This window comes from Aphidius gifuensis, linkage group LG5, assembly GCF_014905175.1.
Source record: "Aphidius gifuensis isolate YNYX2018 linkage group LG5, ASM1490517v1, whole genome shotgun sequence".
NCBI lineage: Eukaryota > Metazoa > Arthropoda > Insecta > Hymenoptera > Braconidae > Aphidius > Aphidius gifuensis.
In genome coordinates this window covers 4777734-4802805 of record NC_057792.1, presented here as the reverse complement: position 1 = coordinate 4802805, position 25072 = coordinate 4777734, and the positions used below count along the sequence as shown (strand labels likewise).

Here is a 25072-nt window from a genome sequence, read left to right as displayed (position 1 = left end):
ATTAAATAATTATTTATTAATTTCGCGGGTAAAAAAATTGCAAGCGCCTCTGGTGGTTTTATCAAGAAATAATTGTGCAAAAAAAAAAAAAATGAGAGAGAAAAAAGAAGCCGGCGCCAAGAGAGCCGAGAGGTAAAGAGAGAGAGAGAGAGAGTGGAGCATGAAATCCTCCCTTTTTATGTTTGTGTATATGTAATTTGTATACATATAGCAGGTCTTAACGTAAACTGACGGAAAGTTGAGGCGTCATTGGGGGGATTATATTGAGTATTGCATTGAAAAGACAGAGAAAATAAAAGAGACAAAAAGACATACCAGAGCATTACTCCGAAATATAATTTTCTCTCATTTGCGTTGGGGCCATCAAGCCAGCGTGGTCTATATTTAATATTAATTTTATTATTTAATTATAAATAATTATTAAGTATGTTTATTCAATTATTATATATATCATCACGTGTTTAATTATTATATAAATATTTATAGAAAATTTTTATAAATAATTACAACATGATTTTTGTTAATTTTATTATAAAGTGATTATCAATTTTTTTATATTTCTTCTTCTTTTTTAGTTAAATCGTGAAGTTAAATAATAGATAACAATATTATTTGATTAGTTTTTTTTATTTTTATAATAAAATTAACTAAAGGTGCATCAAATAACAGCAGGTGAGTTATCAATTTTTATTTTCTGTTAATTCGAAACACAATACAATTTTTTTTTTTTTTTCTATTACAATTATGATAATAGTAAATTTAATTATAGAGTATTTTTTTTTGAGGGTGAGTTTCGATTTTTTTTTTTTTACTCCGGCGTGGAATCGACCGGTGACCACGTGCGTTGAAATGCAGTGAATTTGTTCGCGACTTTTATGGCGGGTTAGAGGCGTCCTCTCTATATACTAGAAACCTATAGCAGGTATGATGTAATCTCGTGCTTTATTTCGCCGGTGAAATGCCATGAATTTTTTTTTTTTTAAATAATTTTTATTTTAATTTTAATTTGTTTATTTATTTACATACCAAAACAGTGACAATTTAAAAATTAGAAATTAACAAAATCATCAAGTAAATATTAAATATAAATATTAAATATTTATTTACTTATTTATTATTTTTTCTTTTCACTTTTATTTAATTAATAATCGATTTTATTTTTTGTATTTTTATATACACTGTTAACGTCATAGTTGTTTTTTTTTTTGTTGTAAATAAAAACGTATAAAATTCTTGAATTTATATTCTATTTAAAATCGTTGTAATCTTTTGAATATATATTTTTTTTCTACAAAATTAACACATTTATCGTTATCACCATTTTGAAAAATAAAATTTTTTATTAGTATTTAGAATTAGATAATAATAATTATCATAGCCACCTACATAAATATTTCGCAAAGGAAAATTGAATTTATCTTGAAAATATATTTATTTAATATTTTAAAAATATTATGATTAAATTAATGATAAAATTTTAATGCAATAATAGTTAACATCCACTGTGTCGATTTATTAAAGTAATTTAAAATACCAACTAGAGATTATTGTGTGTAATATTTCTATGGGTCATTTTAAATATCACTGATTTTGATGACGTTAAAGGTAGATTATTAAAAAAACAATAAGATAAAAATTTAATAAATTTATTATAATATAACATTACGAAAACAAAAAAAAACATAATAAATTTAACGTACTTTTTGAAATAAAATAAACAATTATATATCAACATAATGATAAGATAGGAGCAGTGGTCGTCCTTGGCCCACTTATCGATTTATTTATGATTGGAAAATATAATTTGCAACAAAAAAAAAAAATTAATAATAATTTTAATTAATCATTCACTTGTAATAATACGGAAAATAATATTTAATATTTACATAATTTGATTAATTTACAAAAGCACATTTTAAATCATTTTAATTTCTTTTAATTTTATTTGAAACTCTTTTTGTCTTTGCACTTTTAAAAATAATGAATAAATTATTATTACTGTTTTTTAATTTTATTTTTATGATTTATTATTTATTTTATTAATATGAAGAAAGATATTATGTATTGTTTGAAATCGAAACTAATTTCTTTAATTTTCACATAGACACTTTGTTCAATAAATATTCAACAAGAAAAACCGGTTCATTCGAGTTTGTTTCTTAAAAATACGACCCAGACTCATCAACTAACATTTATTTGGGTATTTTTTTTTTTTAGTTTATATTTAGATTAAATTATTTCTTGCTCTTTTAATTTTTACAGTCGCACTAACTATTTATAGATAATTATTCAATTTTTATAAAATTACAAGTTTTTTTCTTTTTTAAAAAAAATAGAATAAACTCTTTTTTTATTTTAACAAATAAATTAGAAAATTAATAGTTAAATTATGGTTGAAAATTTTTTGTTCATTATATAGGTCGAGTATATTTAGTATCTAACACAATAAAAAAATAAAATTAAAATTAGAGGAAGAATAATCAATTGATATATAAGGTTGCTGGGCTTCACAATCAATTGAGTTTCATATATGGGGCTACACTGCAATTTTTTTGCACTTAATATTGCGCATTACTGACTCAATTTGATAAATAAAAAAAAAAATATTAAAAATTAAAATTAACCACCTACTTCGATTTGCACAATATGGTAATTTAACTTTGCATAATAAATTGATAAATACATGTTAAAAAAATTTTCATCATTATATAGAAAAAAATTTAAAAAAAAAAATTTCCATTACAAAATAAAAAAGACAAAACTATATTCAAATATAAAAATTGTAATATTAATTTTATCAACTAATTTATGACTATTTTAAATAACATATTTAAAAATTATTTATCTTATTTGATTACTTTTTTAATTAAATTTTTTTATTATAATCAAAATAAATATTCAACTGCTGTGTTTGGAATATCCATCGTACCGAGAAATAAAATAGTATATGAAATAAAAATAAAATAAAACAGTCCGTTAGTCGGTCACAACTTCATAAGTCATTCACATTGAACATCAGTTTGCCATTCATTTAATTATTCAACAAATATAATGGTTTATAATGAATTTAAAAATGATAAATGACATTGAAAAATAAATAAAGATATAAATAAATATAAATTCAACAAAGGTAATTAAATAAATACCTTAATTAATAATTATAAATTAATATATTATTTATAATGAAAATTTTATTATTATTATTTTTCTAAATATATTAAGTAAATAAACCTGACCTTTGATCATGACTCATTTAACAAATAACGAAACATCTGGCTGAATTAAAAAAAAAACTTAATAAAATTAGAAAAATTAATTTACATTTTATAGTGTTAATATAAAGGTATTCATCTATGAATTTTATCATCATAAATAATCATAAATAAAAAATTAAAAAGAGTTTTAAAATTGAAAAAAAAAAAAAAAAATTATTTCATCTTATAATTTTGTGTTTTTTAATTTTTTAAAATTTTTTATCTTTTTTATTTGTCGTGTACGTATATTATTTTTGTACAAAAGCATACTAAAAGTATATTTAGTACCGGATACAGTAGTTATATATATAAAATGTATTTATTCTGTTGAAAAATTATTTTCAAGATGATAAGAGACGAGGTTCTTAACTATGACCCCGGATATTCCATAAATTGTATTATATTACACTTGCTAATGTGCTTTAAATAAATATCAAATGTTAATTAAATTATAAATAATAATAATTATTATTATTGTAAAATTAATGATTATTGTTGTGAAAAAATTGGGCGGTATTAATCAAAGACAAGTTGAGTATTAAACTCTTAAATTCTTTTGTCAATCAATTGATTGCTAGGGACTGATTTATTTATTTTTTTTTTTTTTTATTGACAATAAATAGTAATCGGATATGTTATATATTTAGATTAGATAAAGTGGATAGATTAAATATAATTTATTGCTATTTTTATTTCGGCATATATATTAAGATAAAATTTAAATTCTAAAAAAAAAAATTAAATAAATATGATTTTTATTAATTTAAATAATCTATTTGTTAATTTAATTTTTATTTTAATTGGTAATTGTAAATGAGCTTGTTAATTAAAATTGTTTATATTACAATTGTGTTAATTTATTTATTCTCAGTGATATCAAATTTCTTTATAAATGTTTTTTTTTTTTTTTTCGATTTTCTTCTTGAATTTATCGTTGATTTTATATTATGCTGGCATAATGAAAAATGATTATAAAATAATAAATAGTTGTTATTATAAATTAACAATAAAAATAAAAAATTATAAAAAATATTATCCAAGACGTCTTGATGATAAATTATGTGCTATTATCATTTAAAGATTTTTTTCATTAATTATTTTTGTTATTAATTGTTGCAGATTATTACTTGGTGAAGATAAATAACAAGAATCAAACATGGTAAATAAAAAATAAATAAATTAAACCGTATAATTAGCTATAAAAGCTATAATAAAATAATAAATTATTATTTTATTTTTTAAGGTTCTCAATGGAAAACCAGCAACAGAGTTGGAGACTTTTTTGCCTCATGATGGCCCAGGAGCTCTCACAACAAAGTAATACAAACAAATATTTATACAATAATAATATGGATAAAAAAAAAAAAAAAAATACTAATTAATTTATTAATAATAATATTTTTAATTACAGAAATAAAATTCAAATAACATCAAAAGATGCTGAAAATGGTCTTTTAAATCAAAAAACTTTTGATCCATTTGCTGAGCGTAATGTAGAAAATCCAACAACTGATGGTGATACTTTGACACATTTACTTAAAGCATCACTTGGTACTGGAATACTTGCAATGCCATGTGCATTTAGAAGCTCTGGTTTTGTTCTTGGAATAGCTTCAACAATTTTTGTTGCATTTATTTGTACCTATTGTGCTTATATACTGGTAAAATGTGCTCATGTATTATATCATAAAACTCAAAAAACTCAAATGAGTTTTTCTGATGTTGCTGAAGCAGCTTTGGAATTAGGACCAAAACCATTTAGAAAATTTTCAAAAGCATCAAGATGGATTATTGATATAGGATTATTTATAACATATTTTGGTACATGCAGTGTTTATGCTGTTATTGTTGCTACAAATTTTAAAGAAGTATATGATTATCAATTTGAAACAAATGTTAATATACGAATTTTCATAGCAATATTATTACTACCATTTGTATTATTAACATGGATACCAGATTTAAAATATCTTGCACCAGTATCATCACTTGCTAATGTATTTATGGGATCAAGTCTTATTGCAATTTTCATTTGGCTAGGAAGTGATTTATATTATAATGATATTGGTATTAAACGTCCTGGTTTTGAGTGGGCTGGTGTTAGTAAGGAATATGCAACACCATGGTATGCAAAATATCCACAATTTTTCAGTTTAACAATATTTGCTATGGAAGCTATTGGTGTTATAATGCCACTTGAAAATAAAATGAAAACACCACAAAATTTTGTTGGTCCATTTGGTGTACTTAGCAAGGGTATGTCATTTGTAACTGTTATTTATATTATACTTGGTGTTTTGGGATACTTGTATAATCCAGCTGATAAAAAAAATGACATGATTACTTTGGAATTACCAATGGATGATCCAAATTACACAATAAGTTTGTAAGTAAACAAAAAAAAAATAACATGTACTTGAATATTTTTTCTTCTAATATTTTAAATTATACTTTAAATTATTTTAATTTATTATTTTTATTATTAGAATTGCACGTGGAGTTAGAATATTTGTTGGACTTGCTGTATTTTGTACATTTTGTTTACAATTTTTTGTCTGTCTTGATATTGGATGGAGTTTTATTAAAGATCGTTATTCAAAAAATGCTAAACTTGCAAATTACATTACAAGAACTGTTCTTGTTGTTTTAAGTGGTAAGTTGAAGTTGTAAAATTAATTTTTTTTTTTATATAAAACAATGCAATTTAATAAATATATAATTTATTATTTATTTACAGTACTTTTGGCAATTGGTGTACCTCAAATAGCACCACTTATTGCTCTTCTTGGTGCATTTTGTTTTTCAATTTTGGGATTATTGGTACCAGTATTTTTGGAATCAATAACTTATTGGGAAAATGATAAACATAGAACTTTTAGAACTATCAAAAATGTCGCCATTTCAATTGTTGCACTTCTTGCTCTTTATTTTGGATCAGAAGCAGCCATTATTGATATTAAAAGAAAATTATTTGCCGGCAATTAATTATTAACTAATTAATGGCAAATTTTTTTTTTTTTTTCTAAAATTACATATGCTTGTTTGATTAAAAATTGTTGTTTTTTTTTTTTTTTTTTTTTCAAACAGCGACTGAATTGATTTCAATATGAAAGTAAAAAAATAATAATGATAATGAAAGTAAATACTTTTCGCTCATCACTATGGTATTAAGCATAAATTTAACAATAAGATAGCCTTCAACCCAGTGGTTTAAAAAAAAAAAAAGATAGTAAATTTTTCATTTCTATGACTAATTAGTTTTTTTATTTTGTAAAATTTTTTTTTTGATAAAAAAAATTTCCACGAATAAAAATACTTAGATAAAAATAGATAAATTAGATAAATTTTATGAAAAAAAAAAAATCATAAATACCTAGCTAATTCAAAATTTGTTATTTCAAATAATATTAATAATTAATAAATATAAAAAAATTACATTTTTTACATATAAAATAATTAAAAAATTTAAAAAAAAAAAAAAATGTTAAATAAAATAATCGCGCAATGTTTCGTATACGATTTAAAAAACAAAAAAACTTCCATCATATTTTTTTTAATTTAAAAGAAAAAGAATAAATGATGAATGGTAAAAAAAAGAAAAAAAAAAAGTAAAAAATATTGCACAGTTACTGAGTGTAATGATATGATTTATATTTTTTATTTTTTCAATAATTTCATGTAATTTTATTAATATTTTTGAATAATAATAATTGTAATGTTGGATTATTTTTTATTATGACAACAACCGCCATTTATAATATACATAATAAAAACAATAATAAAAAAAAAAAAAAAATCTTTTCGTTGTAAAATTTGAATGATCGTCAGTCAAAGTCGACACATGTGTCCGAATTTTAAAAATGATAAGAATAAAATTAATAATGATTATTTTTGTTTGAATGATTATTATTGTCACAATTTAATTAATTGTTTTTTTTGTTATTTATTTATTATCTTGTTAACTAAATCTAAAGACTTTTATTTCTTCCTTTTCTTTGAGAAAGATTAGATTGACAATCTTTCTGGATGATAAAATTAGTGAATTAATTCACAACAGTTTCCATAAATCATAAATTAGAAAAAAAAAAAATATATATAAATAAATAATAGTCTATTTGTTCACCTCAAAAGTATTCAGACAATTATTATTATATTTATTTGTTATCAGAGCTAATATAACAGTACATGTTTTTTATTTTTGTCAATCATAAAATATCATCAAAAAGAACGATTAAATAAATCAATTTACAAAAAAAAATATAAAATCTAATAAATCAATTTTAAACTTGTTCAATAAAACCATTTTTTCTATGAAAAAAAAAAATTTATATCTATTAACAAAAATGATGCAATCACAGTATATACTTTTGAAAAAAAAAAAATAAAAAAATTTTTATCTAATAAAATTTGAAATTTATTCAAATTTAAAATAATTTACATATTTTATATTTTTAAAAATTTGTATTTTTTTTTTCACATAAATACCGTTTTTTAACTGGAATTTAAATTTTGAATTGAATTTATTTTATATAAATTATGAAAGCTTAAAATTTTATTTGAAAAAACGTAATGATTATTTATGTTTGAAAAAAAATAATAATAATAATTTTAAATTAATTATTATTATTGTTTTATATATTTAAAATATTAAAAAAAAAATATTAATTTTATTTTTTTATATTAAAAATAAATAATACACGTTGCTGTTTGGTTTTTTTTTAGTTGTTTGTAATGACTAATGATTCAGTGATAGTACTGATAACAGTTTACTAATGATATTCGTTAAGTGGTGTTGGTTTTTCCGAAATAATTTTGTGTAGTTTTAAAATCTCATAGTCCACCAAGCCAAGCAAATGATGGTCACTTTTGAATGAGCCACCGAGCTGTTCACTTCATCTCTTCTTTTAATCAGCTTATTAGTATTTTTTTTTTTTACTTAAAAGTGTGTGATATTTAAAGTTATAAAATTTGAGTAAATTTACTTTTAGTATAAAAATTTGTTTATATTAAAATGGGGCCAGATATTCCATTGACTCAAAAAAAAAATCACGACAAAACTCAGCACATCAAGTAAGAATATTTTTTTATCTATTATAATTTTATTTAATTTATCTGTAAATTGTAATTTTTTTTATTTTGTTAAATTTTATTAGCAATATTTTTTAATTGATAAAAAGAAAAAAAAATTGTTTTTTTTTTTTGTATTTAATGATTGTTTTAAATGATTATTTTTTAAAAATTGTTTTTGAGTAAATTTAAGAGTGTTAAAAAATATCAATAATAATTATTAATTAATTTATTGTTTTAATTTTTTTAAAGAAATGGTATTTTTCCATCAAAAGATGTTGAAAATGATGATAATTTCAATCCATTTGCCGAGCGAGTTGTTGAAAATCCAACCACGTAAGTATAGTATAATTAATTTACTTGAAATTAACAAGTTATAATAATTGCAGTGGGGTATAATTAAATGTTCATTTTTTTATTATTAAATTTTCAAGTGATGGTGATACTTTGACTCACTTATTGAAAGCATCTTTGGGCACAGGAATATTGCAAATGCCCAGTGCTTTTCGTTGTCTTGGATGGGGCATGGGACTTACCATGACTCTGGTCGTTGCATTTGTATGCACCTACTGTGCTTACATACTGGTAATTAATTTTTATATTATTATTAAAAATTTATTTATTGTTTAATACAATTTTAGCTCATATATTTTATTATTTTTTATAATTTTTTTGTCAGGTAAAAAGTGCACACGTATTGTACTTTAAAACGAAAAAAACCAGTATGTCTTTTGGCGATGTTGCACAAACAGCACTTGAAACAGGACCAGCACCATTTCGAAAATATGGATTGCTATTGAGGTAAATAAAATTGTTAAATTACTTAAAAATTTATATTTCAATGATTAAAAAAAAATAGAAAATAGAAAATTTTAAATTTAAATATAAAAAATCAGATAACAAAAGAATAGATATTTTTTTTTTTTTTTCTGTTTAGAAAGGTCATATAAATTAAAAAAAAAAAAAAATATATATATATATTTTATCAACTAAAATATTGATAAGATTTTACTAAATAAAAATTTATTTAATAATATTTTTTCGTGGAATAACAAAAAAATAAAAATTGAAACGTAGAAAAATTCTTATCTAATGAAAAAATAAAAAATAAAAAAAAGTCTTTATCAATTTAAAATATTGATTAGACTTTACCAAGTAAAATTTAATTTTAAAATAATTATTAAATATTTATAATTATTATTTTACAGATGGATTATCGATATATGCTTGTTTATTGCATATTTTTTAACTTGCAGTGCATATGCATATATAATTGCCAAAAATATTAAGGAAATCTGTAATGGATTACAATATAGTGCCTCATTTTCAGAAAACTTTAATATTTATTTACTTGCAATTCTCTTAGTACCAATTATAATATTTTCATACATTCCTGATTTAAAATATTTGGCACCATTTTCAATGATGGCAAATGTATTGATGGGAATAGCATTAATTGCAATATTCGGTTGGCTTGGTGGTGGTCTTATTAAAAATGGTATTCATTCTCGTGTGCAATTTATCGGCAATATTCAATTATTGCCTAATGAAACAAATTCTACAGCATTTAATTCTACAAATTCTCCAATTATTTATAAAGAATCTTCATGGATCTTAGAATTACCTAAATTTTTGTATATAACAATTTTTGCTATTGAAGCTATTGGTGTTATTATGCCACTTGAAAATAAAATGAAAACACCACAAAATTTTGTTGGTCCACTTGGAGTTTTGAGCAAGGGTATGGGTATTGTTACAATGATTTATATTGCTCTTGGTTTAACTGGATACTTATGGGATCCAACAGTGACCTCAGATCTTGTTACATCTGATATTAAGATTGAGATAATAGATCTTTCTAACTTGATGACTTTGTAAGTGTACATATACTATATAATAATATAAATTAACATATTGTTTAATTGATAATCAATTTTTTTTTTAGTGTTGCTTATATTGTGAGAAGTTCTGTTGCTCTTGCTGTATTTTTTACATTTACTTTGCAATTTTTTGTTTGCCTTGAGACTGCATGGAGATGCGTAAAATTGATACTTCCAAAAGCCGGAACAAAAGAAAATTATATCTTGAGAACTATTCTTGTCATTGCAGCTGGTAAGTTATGATAATTAATTTAACTTTTATTAATTTGATATTTCTATTTTTTAATATTAATTATATTTTTTTTTTTGTTACAGTAATTATTCCAATGGGGGTGAAACAGTTGGGTGCACTTGTTGGTCTTATTGGTGCAGTTTGTTTTTCAATATTGGGATTGTTAGTTCCAGCAATTATTGAATCAGCAACTTATTGGAAAGGTGACAAACACAGAGTTTTGAGAACTATTAAAAATGTCATTATTGCAATAGTTTCGATACTTGTTCTTATTTTTGGATCAATTGAAGCAATCAAAGAATTCAGTAAATAATAAAAACTTATTAAGTATATTGATAAAACAAGTCAATAAAAATATACCTCAACAATTTGAATCAAATAATTCAATAAAAAAATCAAACAATAACAAAACAACTCAATAGATTTTTATAATAAATTAAAAAATGAAATATTAATTCACATATCAATAATAAATAAAAATAATAAAGTTAATATTAATTTACTAATTGTTTATTCATTTAATACAAAAATGTCTTTCCTTTTATTTTCTATTTAGTAATTTTAATTAATAAAAAAAAAGAAAATGACTTACATTAATTAAATATTTTTGTATTAAAAAATAATCTTTGAAATGACAAATGTATTCCATTGTTTAATAATTTATCTCGTAATACAATATTTAAATTTATTTTTTTTTTTACAATCGAGGAATAATATTTGAAGTATTTATTTTTCCAATGGTGCATAATTCAATAATTTTTCAATTAAATCAACATGTCCAAGAAGCATTCGTCGACAACAGTAACGTTTAAGTCCCAATGCATCAAGAGCATCTCTAAAAATAAAAAAATAAATATTATTAAACAATAAATAATAATTAAATTGATAAAAATTTTAATCAATTAATTTTAAGGTTATAATGTTTTAGCTTTTGAAAAATAATTAAATAATGTTACCCTTCAGTGTATTCAGCTTGTAAAAGTCCCAAATATGACTCCCACTTGTTGCCAATAACTTTTCCACAAGTAAAACAACGTACTGGAATAATCATTTTTATTAATATTTATTAATTAATTCAACAATAATATAAACGTTTGTCGTTATTCTACAGACACGTTTTTCAATGTTTTTTTTATTATTATTATTTTCTATCTTTGGTTTTTTTTTTTTTATGGACGTCACAGAGAGAAGACTACCAACTTGCATAAATTTTTCAACCTAGGAACTTTCAAGCCCGAAAAATTCCTATCGAAAAAAAAAAACAAAAAAAAAAAAAAATTAATTCGATCGAATTTAATTTTGATCCTGCTCATGCGTAATCCCTTCTCCAAATAATTTTTCCAGGTAAAAAAGAAAGCTAAAGAGTGCTCCAAAAAAAAAAAAAAAAAGAGAAATGACGAAAAATTGTGTGTGTATGTGATTACATGTATGTGTGTGTGTTCAACTGTGTGTACACAATAAAAAGGAGAGAATACAATAAACATCTGGTATCTGATTGGTCGGGAGCACTTTGCCTTTGTCTGCCTTCTAAAAAACTTCCTCAACAACAAATAAAAAAAAAAAAAAACGGTCAGCAATAGTTTATTATTAATAACAATTGATGATATATAATTGTTGTTTTATTATTATTTTATTAAAATCATTATAATAATATCAAAACAATTAAATAAAAATATAAAAAAGTTTTTTTTTTTTTTGTTTTTTTTTTTGAGGAATAAATGAGTATAAAAAAATAAATAAATAAAAAAAATAAGTGATATTTTCGCGCCTCAAATTGACGCGACGTCACTGACAGTGTCATACATCATGGGTTATGTTAGCATTTGTGTTCATCTATTGTTCAATTACATTATTTGCAATATTAATATTAAAAAATTGTGTTGATTTAAAATTAATACAACATACTGTGTACTGAGTTTATTTAAAAAAGTATTTAATATTTATTTTATATTTATTTATTTTTTTTCCCTCGTTTTGTTGTCAAGGTTATTATCTTGTGTGAAGGTTTTTTTTTTTTTTTTTTCTTTCGAGACTCAAGGATTGTCAAAATCAGCTGCCATAACGTTTTTTTTTTTTTTTTTTCTTTTATTTTATTATCATTACAATATTGTATAAATTTATTGAGTGTTTGAATTTTAATTATTAAAATATGTTTTTTTAATATATTTTTTATGTTCATTGTTAGAATTTTTATTATTATTTATTTTTGGAGTCATATGTTTTTTGTTTATGGCTTTGTATTGACAAATAAATATTGAGCTAATTATTATTTTTTTTGTTTTTTTTTTACAGGCTGATATTGTGAAAGTGAAATATATTGAAATAAAAAAAAAATAAAATATAAATATTAAAGAGATTAATTTTCTTTTTTTGAATAATTATTTATTTATTTATTTATTTATTTATTATATTTGGAACAATTGAGATTAGTAAATGCAGAAATTTAGAGCGAAATGGATCCTTCAATGTTCGTTTCTTATTCTCCACAAACAAATGTTGTTCCAATGGAATCAAAACTTGCGACTTATATGGTAAATATTAAATTTTAAATAATTAATTAATAATTATACAAAAAAACTTTTATAATATAATAATTATTGTATATTTAGAATCGGCAAAGTCCAGCAACAACATTAAATACAACAAGTGTAACAAAACATTTGGGTAATTTATCACTTGATACATCAAAAAAAGTTGTAGCAAGTCCTGAATTTGTACCTGGACGTGGTTTAAGTAACAGTAGTTCACCAAATTTATTTGGTAATTCTTATCATTCACAAGAAAATGTTGGTGGTACAACGTATTTTTATCTTGGAAATACAAGTACTGATAGTGTACAAAATGATGAAACAAATGAAGTAAGAAATAACAATGAAAAAAAAATTTATAAATTATGTTTTAATAATATAATTAATTAATATAGATTGGTAATATTGGACCTGGACAAGTTGGTTATCCATATCAAGGTACACCAGCACATTTACAAACAGTTAAACCAATTAAAACACCAACATCAAATAATTCATCAGCACCATCAACACCACCACCACAACAAGGAAATCAAAGTTATTTTATCAGTACAAATTTACGTGTTGATATATTACATAAAAATACATTAACATTGAGTCAACCAGATCCATCACAATTTCCAGATTTACCAAATGAAGTTGATAGCTATCATGAACTTTGTCCACTTGAACAAATACATAAACCAGCATCATCTGTATTGGGTTATCAAACATCAACATATAAAGCAACAAGTTTAAAAAATGGTCAACGTTATTGTTTACGTCGTGTACATGGTAAATAATTATTATCTTATTGATTATTTATTTTATTTATTAAGATAATTAATTAAATTTTATTTTAGATTTTCGTCTTGGTAATACAAAATGTATGGTACTGGTTGACATGTGGAAAAGAATATCACACACAAATCTTGTTCATCTACTTGAAGTGTTTACAACAAAAGCATTTGGTGATCATTGTTAGTAATTAATTTTTTTAATTAAACTTTGTTTATATTTTTTTTTTAAATATAGAAAATAATTTTAAAAATAATATTTCAGCAATGGTATTTGTTTATGATTATCATCCTGGTGCTGAAACATTGTTGAGTAAACATTTTTCAGTATCTGAATTAAATGGTTATGCTGATCCATTTTGTTCTGATCCAAATGCACCACGTCCATACAGTCATACTAAAAATACAATACTCAGACAACAACATAATAGTATGCTACCAGAAAATGTTATTTGGAGTTATATTATACAATTAACAGCTGCACTACGTGTCATTCATGCTGGTGGTAAGTTATAATAATAAAGGTGCTATTTATTTTTTACAAATTTAAATGCTAATTAATTATATATTTTTTTTTTAATTATAGGTGTTGCATATCGTTGCTTAGATCCAACAAAAGTATTGTTAACATCACGTGCACGTTTACGTTTAAGTTGTGCTGCTGTTCCTGATGTTGTTACATTTGATGGTAATGCTGCAAATCCATTGTCATTAATATTACACTATCAACAAGAAGATTTAATTTCTCTTGGTAAACTTGTACTTGCATTGGCTTGTCGTAGTTTACTTGCTGTTCATCGTGATAATATACAAGCATCACTTGAGCTTGTTGCACGTTCTTATTCAACTGATCTTCGAAATTTTATTCTGTATGTTAAGTTCTTATCCTCTTCATATGTTTATAAATAAATAGTTTATTATTATGTTAATAATATTATTATTTTTTTTTTCTACAAGGTACTTGTTGTCTGATCAAGCACGTAAAAGTGTAACAGATTTAATGCCAATGATTGGTGCACGTTTTTATACACAACTTGATTCAATACAATCACGTTCAGATGTATTGGAAAATGAATTATCAAAAGAACTTGAAAATGGAAGATTATTTAGATTACTTGTTAAATTAGCAACAATAAATGAACGTCCAGAACTTAATTTGGATGTAACATGGGCTGAAACTGGTGATCGTTATATGCTTAAATTATTTAGAGATTATGTTTTTCATCAAGTTACTGCTGATGATAAACCATGGCTTGATTTAGCACATGTTGTTTCTTGTCTTAATAAGCTTGATTGTGGTTCACCAGACAAGGTACGTAACAGCTATTTTATTTAACTAAATTAATTTTATTATATATCTTTATTTGGTTTTGCTTGACACACAGGTTTGTCTGATGTCGAGAGATGAACAAAGTGTTCTCGTAGTGAGTTATGCTGAATTACGACAGTGTTTGGAAAATTCATTTGAAGAACTCGTGCAATCAGCCAAGGAAGCTGCTTAATATCCAAAAATACAAAATTCAATAATTTAAAAAAATAAAAATAAAAGCATCCAAAATAACAGATAATTTAATTTAAAAAAAAAAAACGACAAAATGAATAAAGATTTTTTTAAAATCCGAGAGAAGGGTGAAACCATCTTACAATGTGATATGAACATTTAGCGGTACTATTTCATTAAAAAACTTAAAAAATACAAAAAAAAAAATATAAAAAAAAATAAAAATAAAAACAAGACAAAAAAAAAAAATAGTTAATTGTCTCGAAAAAAAAAAAGGAAAAAAATTAAAATCATCATAAAAAAAGAAGAGTTAGGAGTCTGGAATTTTTTTTTTCTTGTGTATAATTATCTAATGCATGAAATAACAAAAAAAAAAAATTTTTTTTTTAAAAAAAAACATTGATATAAATTTATTGTTGTAAATGTGCTGAAAAATTATGAAAAAAAAAAAAATAAAAAACTTAAAAATCTAAATACATCTATTGTATATTTTACAAGAAAAAAAGAGAATAATCTCAATAATTTTAAGAAATGAATAATTTGTTAATTTTTAAATTAATTTTTAAAAATATTTGTCAGTGTGAAAGAGTGAATGATTCAAACTTGATGTCATTTCCTTAGCTCTATTATTTTGATTTTACCCACCCACCATCATCATGTTGGTTTTAAAAAATAAAATTAACAAAATCAAGAAGAGATGAAGAAGATCCACACATTAGACAACAAAATTTTTAAGCAACCAAACATTTTGTGAGGGGAAAAAGCTTGAAAAAAAAAAGAGAAGAGTAACTCAAGAGATGTCAACGCCAACTTGACGAACAATCATTTAATTTAATTAATTGTGTTAATACTCTGTGAGTTCCTTCCTGTGTGTCTCTATCATGTTTATTTCTTATCTTTTATTTTTATATTAATATATATATATATTTTTTTATTTTCAGAACAATGTATTTTTCAGAATATGTGATCCAATAACACAAATGAAACATCAGACAATACAACACACACTGCATTATTATAAACCGGATGACATGAATTTTTCATACTTATTTATCAATTTTACAAACATTGAAGTAAGTAGACTATTAATATAACTTTTTTTCTCAAAATTATTAACTACTTACTAAAGTAAAAAAAAAAAAGAAATAATTAATAAATTTAAATTATCAAAATTAAACAATAATATTTTCGAAAATTAAAAATTAATATTTTTTTAAATTAAACATTCAACAAACAAGGATAACAAAAATTATTATTTATATCTAAAAATGATTAAAAATTATGCTTCAAATAATAATAATAATAATAATTTTTTTAATTAAAAAAAAATATATATATTAAATTACTTTTGACTGGTTTAAAAAAAGGGGAAATTTTTTTTTTTTTAATTTTGATGGATTTCTGTTTTGTGGCTGAATGATGATGGTAGGTTTGGAGCAGTTTAGAGAGATGATCAGAGATGATGGGTGGAAATAAAATAGAAAAAAAAAAAAAAAATGAGAGAAAAAGAGAGCGAGGGGGGTGGGGGGTTGCAGAGAGAAAGAGAGAGTGAGGAGAAGAATGATGCTGCTGCTACTGCAAATATATTTTTCCAATAGTAAAAGCATAGCAAAGTAACAAAAATAAAAAGAGAGGGTGGTGATAGTGATGTTGGTGGTGGTGGTGATGAAGAAATAAAGCAAGCAAACCAAGCAAAGTGCGCAGGGGAAGTAAAAGTGCAAAAGAGAAACAAGAGATTAATGTATTAAAGTGAGACGAGAACAAGTGATCCCGGCGAGGGTCCAGAGTTTCGAGTTTGTCAGTTAAGTGTAGTCTCTTCCAGTGTTACCATTCGTTCATAATATATTATTCTCAATCATACCATTAATTTAACAATAATAATTCATCAAATATTCATTTCAATATATAAATTTTGGTTTTTTTTTTTTTTAAATCTATCATACAAAAATTTATTATTGTCTTAAAAAAAAGGCAAGTATAAGGGTGATTATTTAAAGGTGTTTATTTTGACAGAAAAAAAAAATTAAATAATAAATAATATTATATATTCAAAAAAGAAACAGAAAATTAAATAGAAAAGCATTTTTTTTTTTTTTTTTTTTCAAGGTATCACAACGAAGAAGAGGAACGTGCATTCCAGAATCGAAGAAAAAAAAATTTGGTTATTTTTTTTTGATTGTCAAATACAATTATCTTGGTTAAAAACAACAAATACACATACACAGTGAGTAAAAAATAACTTTTTTTATTTTAAATTAATAAACTAGTTGTAATTTGTTAAATTTTTTACTCCAATTTTTTTATTTTTTATTTTTGGAGTAAATAGAAAAAATAAATGTTGATTAAAATTTTTTCTTTATTTTTAATTGATAGTTTATTCAGTAATAACATTATTATAAATATTTAGTAATTATTATTTTTTTTTTTTTTATTTTTTCTTGGTATAACCCCCTGTTGAAATTTTCGCCCCCGACATTTTCATTGATTTTCCACCCTGAACCACAACCCACACACAAGCTCTTTTACTACAAAAACAAAAAATTATTTAAAACATAATTTTAAAATTTATATTACAATTATTATTATAATGTAATTATTAATATATATTTTTTTTTTATTTTTTTTATTTATCGGCAATTGTAACAATGAGCTCTTTTTGTTGTTTTTTTTTTTTTTCGTTGTTTAGATATATATTGTTAACAAGTAAATATAAAAATATTTGAAAATGAAAGAAAAAAATTTAATACAATTTAAAAATATATTTGTATTCCTCTTGGATAAAATATTTTCCAGTGTATTATTAAATTTTGCTTTTTCTAAAAATAAAAAATGACGTTATTCCATTTGATATATATTTTTTTTTTCTTTTAAAATTTATAATCATCTAAATAATTTTAAATTACGGGTTAAAAAAAAAAATATAAAATTTTTTTAAAAAAGAAATTTAAATAAATAAAATTTCAACTACATAGTTATTTAATTTTTTAAAATTTAATTCATTACTTTGTTTATTAATAATTTAAAAAATTATTAAATAATAATGATTATTTATTTATTTTTTGTGTTATTAATAAAAGGTTTTTTTTTTTTTTTTATAATTTTAAATATTTTCTTCACTTGACTAGTAAATTTGATATTCGGGTCAGTGAACAATGGTAGATGCAAGATGAGAATATTACTCGAGGGGGCTCGTTGATGCACGAGGGGGTAAAAGAGGCTTGGGCGGACAAAATAGGGTTGGGAGGGAATTGCGCAAACTGAGACGACGCAATTTCGCGAATTTCCCGTGTTGCCGAGTTCGCGCCATCGACTCGCATTTAATCGAATAAGCCAATTTTTTTTTTTCTCCTATTTTTCTCAATTTACCAGCATTATTTTCCAATCTGTCTTTTCCATTTATAGTTACTTCATATATATTTTATCAGAGTCTAAGAATTAATTGGTTTTTTTAATTTTATTTATATCAAATTTTTACGATAAGAAAAATAATAATTTGTTAAATAAAAAATTAATTTTCTATCAAGAATAGATTGATTGATTAAAAAAATAAATTTATATTTCGATTGATTTATTTTTTATTGATATTTCAATTTTTGATTAGTCCGTAAAACAATGGTCAATGTCAAGTCCGTGAATATTTTTACTCCCATCATTGTCATCATCATCATCATCAGCATCATTATGATCTAAAATAAAAAAAATAAAATGCAAATATATATGATGAAAGAAAGAGATGAATTTGTGTGTGATAATATTGAAATTGAAGAGACCAAGAGAGTCGTTTATTAAAGTCCCTCTCACGATAGTTTATATTTATATAATAATGTTTTATATTTAGATACTCAATTATTGCATTGGTCTATGTGTATATATATTTGTTATTTGAATGAGGTGTAATCGGTCAATCGAAAGCCAAATGTACTCTTGTATTTTTATATTTTAAAATTGACTTTTTTTTATTTTTATAAATGCACGAATAACTTGATAGATAATTAAATATATAAATAAGTAAATTAATCAATAAACAAATAAATCAATTAATAAATAAACCATTTATTATAGTTCAATTTTAATAATAAAAAAAATTTCAAACGAATACGTTTAATGATGATTGATACGCGTATTTATGAAAATATATTTTTTGAATTTTTATCTAGTTCAGTGAACTTGGCACTTGACTTATAACTTTAAACTATTATTTTTATTTTATGTAATTTATTTTTAAACTAGATTCTATAAATTTTCATATTAAAAAAAAATTATAACAGATTGGATTTTTTTTAAAAACAAAAAATAAATTTTATTTCCTGTAAAGTTAGCAAGTAAATTTATTGTTTTATTATTTTACTTGTCATGAGATTATTCATTGAACAATCTCGGTAACATATAACCCAAAAATAAAATAATAAAAAGCTTAGTTTTAAATTGCAAAAAATATGATAAAAGAAAAAAAAAAAAAAAAAAATTAACCCGTGTTGTATGCAGGGTTTAGAGTTCTATAAATGTCACAAAAACATATTTCATATGTTATATTTTATGGTGGTTGAAAAAGTTTTTATTCAACCCCCTGAGAAAAAAATCTTAAATAACACGTGGCCAACAGATAAAACTTTTTTATTATTATTTTTTTTTTCATCTCTGCCTTAACTAAACAAGATAAATTGGACATGGATGACATTACATTACATGGTATTTTCGGGTGTCAAATTGAAAAATAAAAAATACACATTTTTTTTTTTTTATATATAAATAAATCTAAAGCAACGCGTTGGGATGTGTCTTGTTAAAAATATAAAACGAAAAAATACACAGTAAAAAAAAATTTAGAGATAGCTGATTATTTATTTGTCAGTTGTTTATATTTATTTAAATAAAAAAAAATTTAAAAATAATATTTGAAGGATAAAAAAGACAAATAAAACAATAAATAAATAATAACGAAAACTTTTTACATAAAATTTAAAAAATAAAGTTGAAATAATTTTTTTTTTTAACTATCTAAATATGCAATTATAAATTATTTTAATCTCAATAATATATTGCAAAATATTCGTAGAAATATTATTGCTATTTTATGTATAACACACATGTTTGTATATATATTTTAAAAATTTTTTTTTTTAATTTATAGCACAAAGCACTCAATGTTTTCATTGGTTTACAGAGTTAATGACCTCTTTGTGCTCACTCTTCGTTAAGTTTAATTAATTATATGAATTATGACAGTATAATATATATATCAGCACGTACCAAAGATCAAAATAAATTATTACAGTCTAAATAAAAAATATTTTCAACAATTAAGTAACAATAAAAAAATTATTTAAAATTGACCTATTTAAATGTATATGGCTTTTTTTCCTTATAATAAAAATTTACAAAAGGACATTCAACTTTTTAAACAAGTAGAGCAATTGATAAAATTATAAAAAAATATATTTCATATATAAACAGAGTTTAGGAAAGAGAATATATCTCGAGTCATGATTATCGTTTCATTGATAAGACCCTTCCTGACACTCGAACTTATTTTTTTTTTTTTTACTTTTTTTCACAGTAATTTCAATCTCCATTTAGATCCATAATTCAACCCGGAGACATTGAAAACACGTGGCCCCTTTTTTCATTATAAAAAAAAAAAAAAAAAAAATGGATACAAAGAATAAAAAAAACTTGAGACACAATTATATATTTTTTTTTTTGTTTTTCCACCCTATGTAATTACTCCAAGATTTATGTTATTCATCAAAGTATATATTTTTTTATTTTTGTATTTTTAACATTTGTAATTTATTATATTGCTTAAAAAAATATTCAATTTAATTTGATTTTTTTTTTCAATTTAAAAAATATATAATAAAATATTCATCACCCTATTTTGACTCATATTTTTTCATCGTCATCGATTCATAGATGTAAAATTTTGATTATTAACAAAGTATATATTTTTTGTTTATTGTATTTTTTAAGCAATTGTTCGTCATTATTGTATTATGATTATATCTATTCTAAAATATAATATTTAATTTTAATTATGTTTTATTAATTTAATCGGTACTATTGTCATACATCGATTTATATATATATGTACTATTTTTTATTCATATTATGTGTAGATAAAAGATGGGTTTTTTATATTTTATCTGAGACCATTGAAAAGCATCCAGAAATTATTCATTCGGTCGTCTACATCCAATGTTCATAGGTCGTTGCCAACGTATATAAATTTCTTTTTTTTGTGTTTGTCTTAACAATAGTCTACTCATTGAAATAAAATATTTAAAAAAAAAAAAAAAAGATTTTTATCTTTGAAAAAATAATATTATTATCAACAAGTATACATATATTTTCTTTTTGTTGTAATAATTTTTTGCTTCGTTTATTTATTATTAAAAGAATCGTAATTATACTTTTTTTTAATGATAATTAAAACACTTTATAGTGATTTTAAATTATTGTAATAATATCAAACATTATTTAAGCTTGATATATATTTTTAAAAAATTTAATTTCAAGTGTAGTAATATTTTTTTAATGTTATTTTATTTTTGATGTATATACCTGTTATACCGAAGCAAAAAAAACTATTGAATTAATAATTAATCAAGTTCCTGGAATCAGTATAGCTGGAGGCATTACTATCTGATTAAAAATTAAAAAAAAAACCAGAGAAACAAGATCGTTAGTTGAATCCAATCTCTCAACAAGATCGAGTTATATTTATTTTATTTTTTTGATATCTTCTGTATTTAATTACATTTAATTTATCAACAATATAATTTTAAATTTTAAACAATAGATGCATTCAATAATTAATTTTATATTTTTATATTTTCTTTTAAATGATAAATATTAATTCTATTTTGTGGAATTTTTTTTGTTTTATGATTACAGAAATGAAACTTTGGTGTAACTTAATATTTGTCTTGGGAATTGTTTTCTCATTGATGGCAATAACAGCAAGAGCTGATTCAGATCTTTGGGATGATGATGATAATAAAGATGTTGTTCGTATTAGTCGTGGCATAAAAGAACAAGGTAAATAATTACTAACTAAATTACATAAAAATATAATAATCTTTTTTACAATTTTTAAATTTAAAAATAAAACATTAAATTATATACATGAGTTATTTAAAAAAATATTATTCTATGTTTTAATGTTAATTTAAAATAGTTTTTATATAAAAAAATATTTAACAATAAAAACTCAGTGGTGTCTATGTGCTTGGCCCTGGAAATATTAGTCATTTTTTTTTTTTTTTTTTATCTCTTGATGTTTTATTTATTTTTTTTTTTTCATGTTCGTTAGAAATTGAGGGTAAATGTAAATAAAAGAAAAATATAGACAATACCAAAAAATAAATAAAAATGTTTCTATGTATGATTATGTTGACAGCATCCGGAGGCAAAAAGTCAGCCTGCAAATATGAAAAGGAAGAATGGTCTGAATGTGATCCAAAAACAAATACTCGTAGTCGTAAAATGAGCTTAAAAACAAAAAGTGCAAGTAGTACATGTGAGCCAGTTAAAGTTGTTCAAAAAAAATGCAAAAAAGGTAATAAATTATTTTTGTTTTAATGAAAATTAAATTCTTAAAACAATTAAAATATATTTCTTTATAAATAACACTTTTTTTTTTTTAAATTATATTATTTGTTTATTAATTTTTTAATTTATTTTAGCAGCATGCCGTTATGTTAAAGGATCATTCAGCAGTTGTGTTAATAGCCAAATGACAAGAATTGATAATATAAAACCAAACAGTGATCCAACTTGTGAGCCAACTCGTAAAATTGAAAAGAAATGCAAATCAGATCCAAATGCTACTAAGAGTGCAAAAAAAGGTATATAAAAAAAAATTAATTTACATATAATATTTGATAATTAATACCCAATTTTAATTACAGGAAATAAAAAAAATAATAAGCAGTAAAATGGTTACAACTAATCCGTCAAAACTAAAAGAAAAAAAAAATAACAAAAAAATAAAAAACAAGACGGATTAAATGGAGTTTTTAAAAAAAAAAAATTGTCGAAAAAAAAAAATAATAAATCAAGATGAAATTATAATAATTAAAATAAAAAAAAAAACAAAATTTTTTTAAAATCATTAGGAGGAGCAGTTTTATTTTACGAATACTTTAATACCAGGTAATAAATGTAATGTACTCGATATGTTACAATCGATAATTTAATCTCAAAAAAAAAAAATAATTAAAATATTAACATTAAAAATGAAAATATACTATTAATTATTAAAATATAATAACAATAAATAATAATAAATGAAAATAAAAAAAAAAAAAAACATCAGCGTCCGTGTGATTGTACAATAATTCGTCTGTTGTCATTAAAATTGTTTAATTAGCTTTGATCAAATTGATAAATTCAAAATTTCAAATATTTAAAAAAAAAAAATATATATTAAATTTTTCAAAAAGTCTGATAAACTATTGCTTCCACAAAAAAAAAATTAATTAATTTATAAATAAAAATTGATAATAATTCATCTACTGCAATTGCAAATTTTTCTGTTTTCATTTTTTCAAGTTCAATTGTTGTTGATTATTACAGGTAATGAAATATATAAATTATAAAAAAATAATAAACATTACAAATATCAATAAAATTTAATTATTGTATCGTAATTGTTCGTTGTTTAATTAGAGGCATTAGAAAACCAGTCAAAAAAAAATAATAATAACAAGCAAGCAGTTTTATAAAAATAAATAAATTGCATGCTTTAAAAAAATAAACTGGTCGATTGTTGCTTTTAAAATTGATAAATTTTCATTATTTATAAATGGTCCGTGAACATTGAACTTTCATTTGAAAGTTTCCCTCGATGCATCACCAATGAGCATAAGAATCAAACTGATAAACAAAAAAAATTTTTAAATAATTAATTAAAAAAAATTGCAGATAATATTGATGTCATAAAATTAAAAACAAATATAAATATAAAGTTGAAAAAAAAGTTCAAGGAAAATTGCCGAATTTTGTATTTTCCTTGGATTTAAAAAAACAAAATATAAATTAATAATTTATCATTTTATTTTTTCAGCATTGAGTTTATTTAAAAATCAAAAAATTATTAAATATTAATTTGAAATTAATGATGAATTATAGCTGAATGAATAAATCGTGAAATTAAAAAAAAAAAAATGATAATGAATAATTGTGCTTGATTAAAATGAAAATATATATATTCTGGAGGTACTCATTGGTATTCCAGGATTACGTACACCATATCATCATAAGATTAAGACCCAATGCTATCTTTATAAGCCGAAAAAAGATGAAGCATTAATTCAATATGTATTTTTTTCCTAAATAAATAATAAAATATAAATCCCAACCGGTTTTTTCTCTACTATCATTACAGAGATCTAAAAAAAAATACGTATCAAAATTTTAGAAAAAAATTCCCACGCATAAAACACCCAACTTAGATAATCAAAAAATAAAAACAACAAAAAAAAATACAAAATTTACAAAAATCTAATAAAAAAAAAATACAAAAATGTAGCATAAAAATACAAAAAAAAAAAAAATAATAATACATTAACATTAAAAAGTATTTAAAAAAACAAATTCTTGATGTGAAAATAAAAAAGAAATAAATTTAAAATGTAAAATAGCGTAATAGATAACAATAAAAATTAAAACATATATGATAGTCGTTCGTTTTAATACAAAAATAAAACTTTTTTGGAGGATAATAGTTAATAATAATATTAATATTAATAATAAAATTATGTAGAAAATAATATTGCTCGTAAAAATCAACTGGCTAATTGAATTTCAGGGAAGCCCCGTAGTTTCTCTGTT

At 22.1% G+C, this 25072-nt stretch overlaps 4 protein-coding genes and 1 long non-coding RNA gene across 10 annotated transcripts; 4 read left to right on the top strand and 1 right to left on the bottom strand.

Moving 5' to 3' along the window:
- Nucleotides 1–259: 259 nt before the first annotated feature.
- Nucleotides 260–10783, top strand: LOC122856253. Its single transcript, XM_044157946.1, has 15 exons — nt 260–424; nt 576–672; nt 4374–4413; nt 4498–4571; nt 4666–5640; nt 5741–5907; nt 5992–6236; nt 8091–8103; nt 8276–8324; nt 8574–8657; nt 8756–8906; nt 9001–9122; nt 9530–10195; nt 10267–10433; nt 10517–10783. The coding sequence occupies exons 3-15, from the start codon at nt 4411–4413 to the stop codon at nt 10744–10746; spliced, it is 2946 nt and encodes a 981-aa protein (XP_044013881.1). The 5' UTR covers nt 260–424; nt 576–672; nt 4374–4410; the 3' UTR covers nt 10747–10783.
- Nucleotides 10784–10927: 144 nt separating this feature from the next.
- Nucleotides 10928–11587, bottom strand: LOC122857090 (DNA-directed RNA polymerases I, II, and III subunit RPABC5). Its single transcript, XM_044159075.1, has 2 exons — nt 11390–11587; nt 10928–11268 (listed from the first exon to the last, which is right to left on the bottom strand). Exons 1-2 carry the CDS (start codon nt 11482–11484, stop codon nt 11160–11162), a joined length of 204 nt encoding a protein of 67 aa, XP_044015010.1. The 5' UTR covers nt 11485–11587; the 3' UTR covers nt 10928–11159.
- A 538-nt stretch (nt 11588–12125) lies between these two features.
- Nucleotides 12126–15716, top strand: LOC122857089 (PAN2-PAN3 deadenylation complex subunit PAN3). Its single transcript, XM_044159074.1, has 9 exons — nt 12126–12362; nt 12726–12964; nt 13043–13291; nt 13357–13735; nt 13804–13920; nt 14003–14242; nt 14324–14606; nt 14695–15049; nt 15123–15716. Exons 2-9 carry the CDS (start codon nt 12887–12889, stop codon nt 15237–15239), a joined length of 1818 nt encoding a protein of 605 aa, XP_044015009.1. The 5' UTR covers nt 12126–12362; nt 12726–12886; the 3' UTR covers nt 15240–15716.
- Nucleotides 15717–15743: 27 nt separating this feature from the next.
- LOC122857088 lies at nt 15744–16758 on the top strand. Its single transcript, XR_006374176.1, has 3 exons — nt 15744–16092; nt 16180–16311; nt 16668–16758. It is a non-coding gene; the product is annotated as an uncharacterized LOC122857088 (long non-coding RNA).
- Nucleotides 16759–16926: 168 nt separating this feature from the next.
- LOC122857084 lies at nt 16927–24690 on the top strand. Of its 6 annotated transcripts, none has more exons than XM_044159066.1 (6): nt 16927–17209; nt 17345–17462; nt 22133–22276; nt 22638–22796; nt 22924–23085; nt 23149–24690. In XM_044159066.1, exons 3-6 carry the CDS (start codon nt 22135–22137, stop codon nt 23172–23174), a joined length of 489 nt encoding a protein of 162 aa, XP_044015001.1. In that variant the 5' UTR covers nt 16927–17209; nt 17345–17462; nt 22133–22134; the 3' UTR covers nt 23175–24690. The 6 variants fall into 6 exon arrangements, with proteins under 6 accessions (XP_044015001.1, XP_044015003.1, XP_044015002.1 ...); XM_044159068.1 differs by having other exon boundaries at nt 16927–17221; XM_044159067.1 differs by having other exon boundaries at nt 16927–17235.
- The last annotated feature ends 382 nt before the right edge of the window (nt 24691–25072 follow it).

Excerpts from the sequence above, each read along its gene's own strand:
- LOC122856253 (XM_044157946.1), top strand. Across the intron at positions 5,908-5,991 it reads TGTTCTTGTTGTTTTAAGTG|TACTTTTGGCAATTGGTGTA; the intron begins GTAAGTTGAAGT and ends ATTTATTTACAG. Across the intron at positions 9,123-9,529 it reads AAATATGGATTGCTATTGAG|ATGGATTATCGATATATGCT; the intron begins GTAAATAAAATT and ends ATTATTTTACAG.
- LOC122857090 (XM_044159075.1), bottom strand. The coding sequence starts at position 11,484 with ATGATTATTCCAGTACGTTGTTTTACTTGTGGAAAAGTTATTGGCAAC. Across the intron at positions 11,269-11,389 it reads CAAGCTGAATACACTGAAGG|AGATGCTCTTGATGCATTGG; the intron begins GTAACATTATTT and ends TTTTATTTTTAG.
- LOC122857089 (XM_044159074.1), top strand. The coding sequence starts at position 12,887 with ATGGATCCTTCAATGTTCGTTTCTTATTCTCCACAAACAAATGTTGTT. Across the intron at positions 13,736-13,803 it reads TTGTTTACGTCGTGTACATG|ATTTTCGTCTTGGTAATACA; the intron begins GTAAATAATTAT and ends ATTTTATTTTAG. Across the intron at positions 14,243-14,323 it reads ACGTGTCATTCATGCTGGTG|GTGTTGCATATCGTTGCTTA; the intron begins GTAAGTTATAAT and ends TTTTAATTATAG.
- LOC122857084 (XM_044159066.1), top strand. The coding sequence starts at position 22,135 with ATGAAACTTTGGTGTAACTTAATATTTGTCTTGGGAATTGTTTTCTCA. Across the intron at positions 22,277-22,637 it reads TCGTGGCATAAAAGAACAAG|CATCCGGAGGCAAAAAGTCA; the intron begins GTAAATAATTAC and ends TTATGTTGACAG. Across the intron at positions 22,797-22,923 it reads TCAAAAAAAATGCAAAAAAG|CAGCATGCCGTTATGTTAAA; the intron begins GTAATAAATTAT and ends AATTTATTTTAG.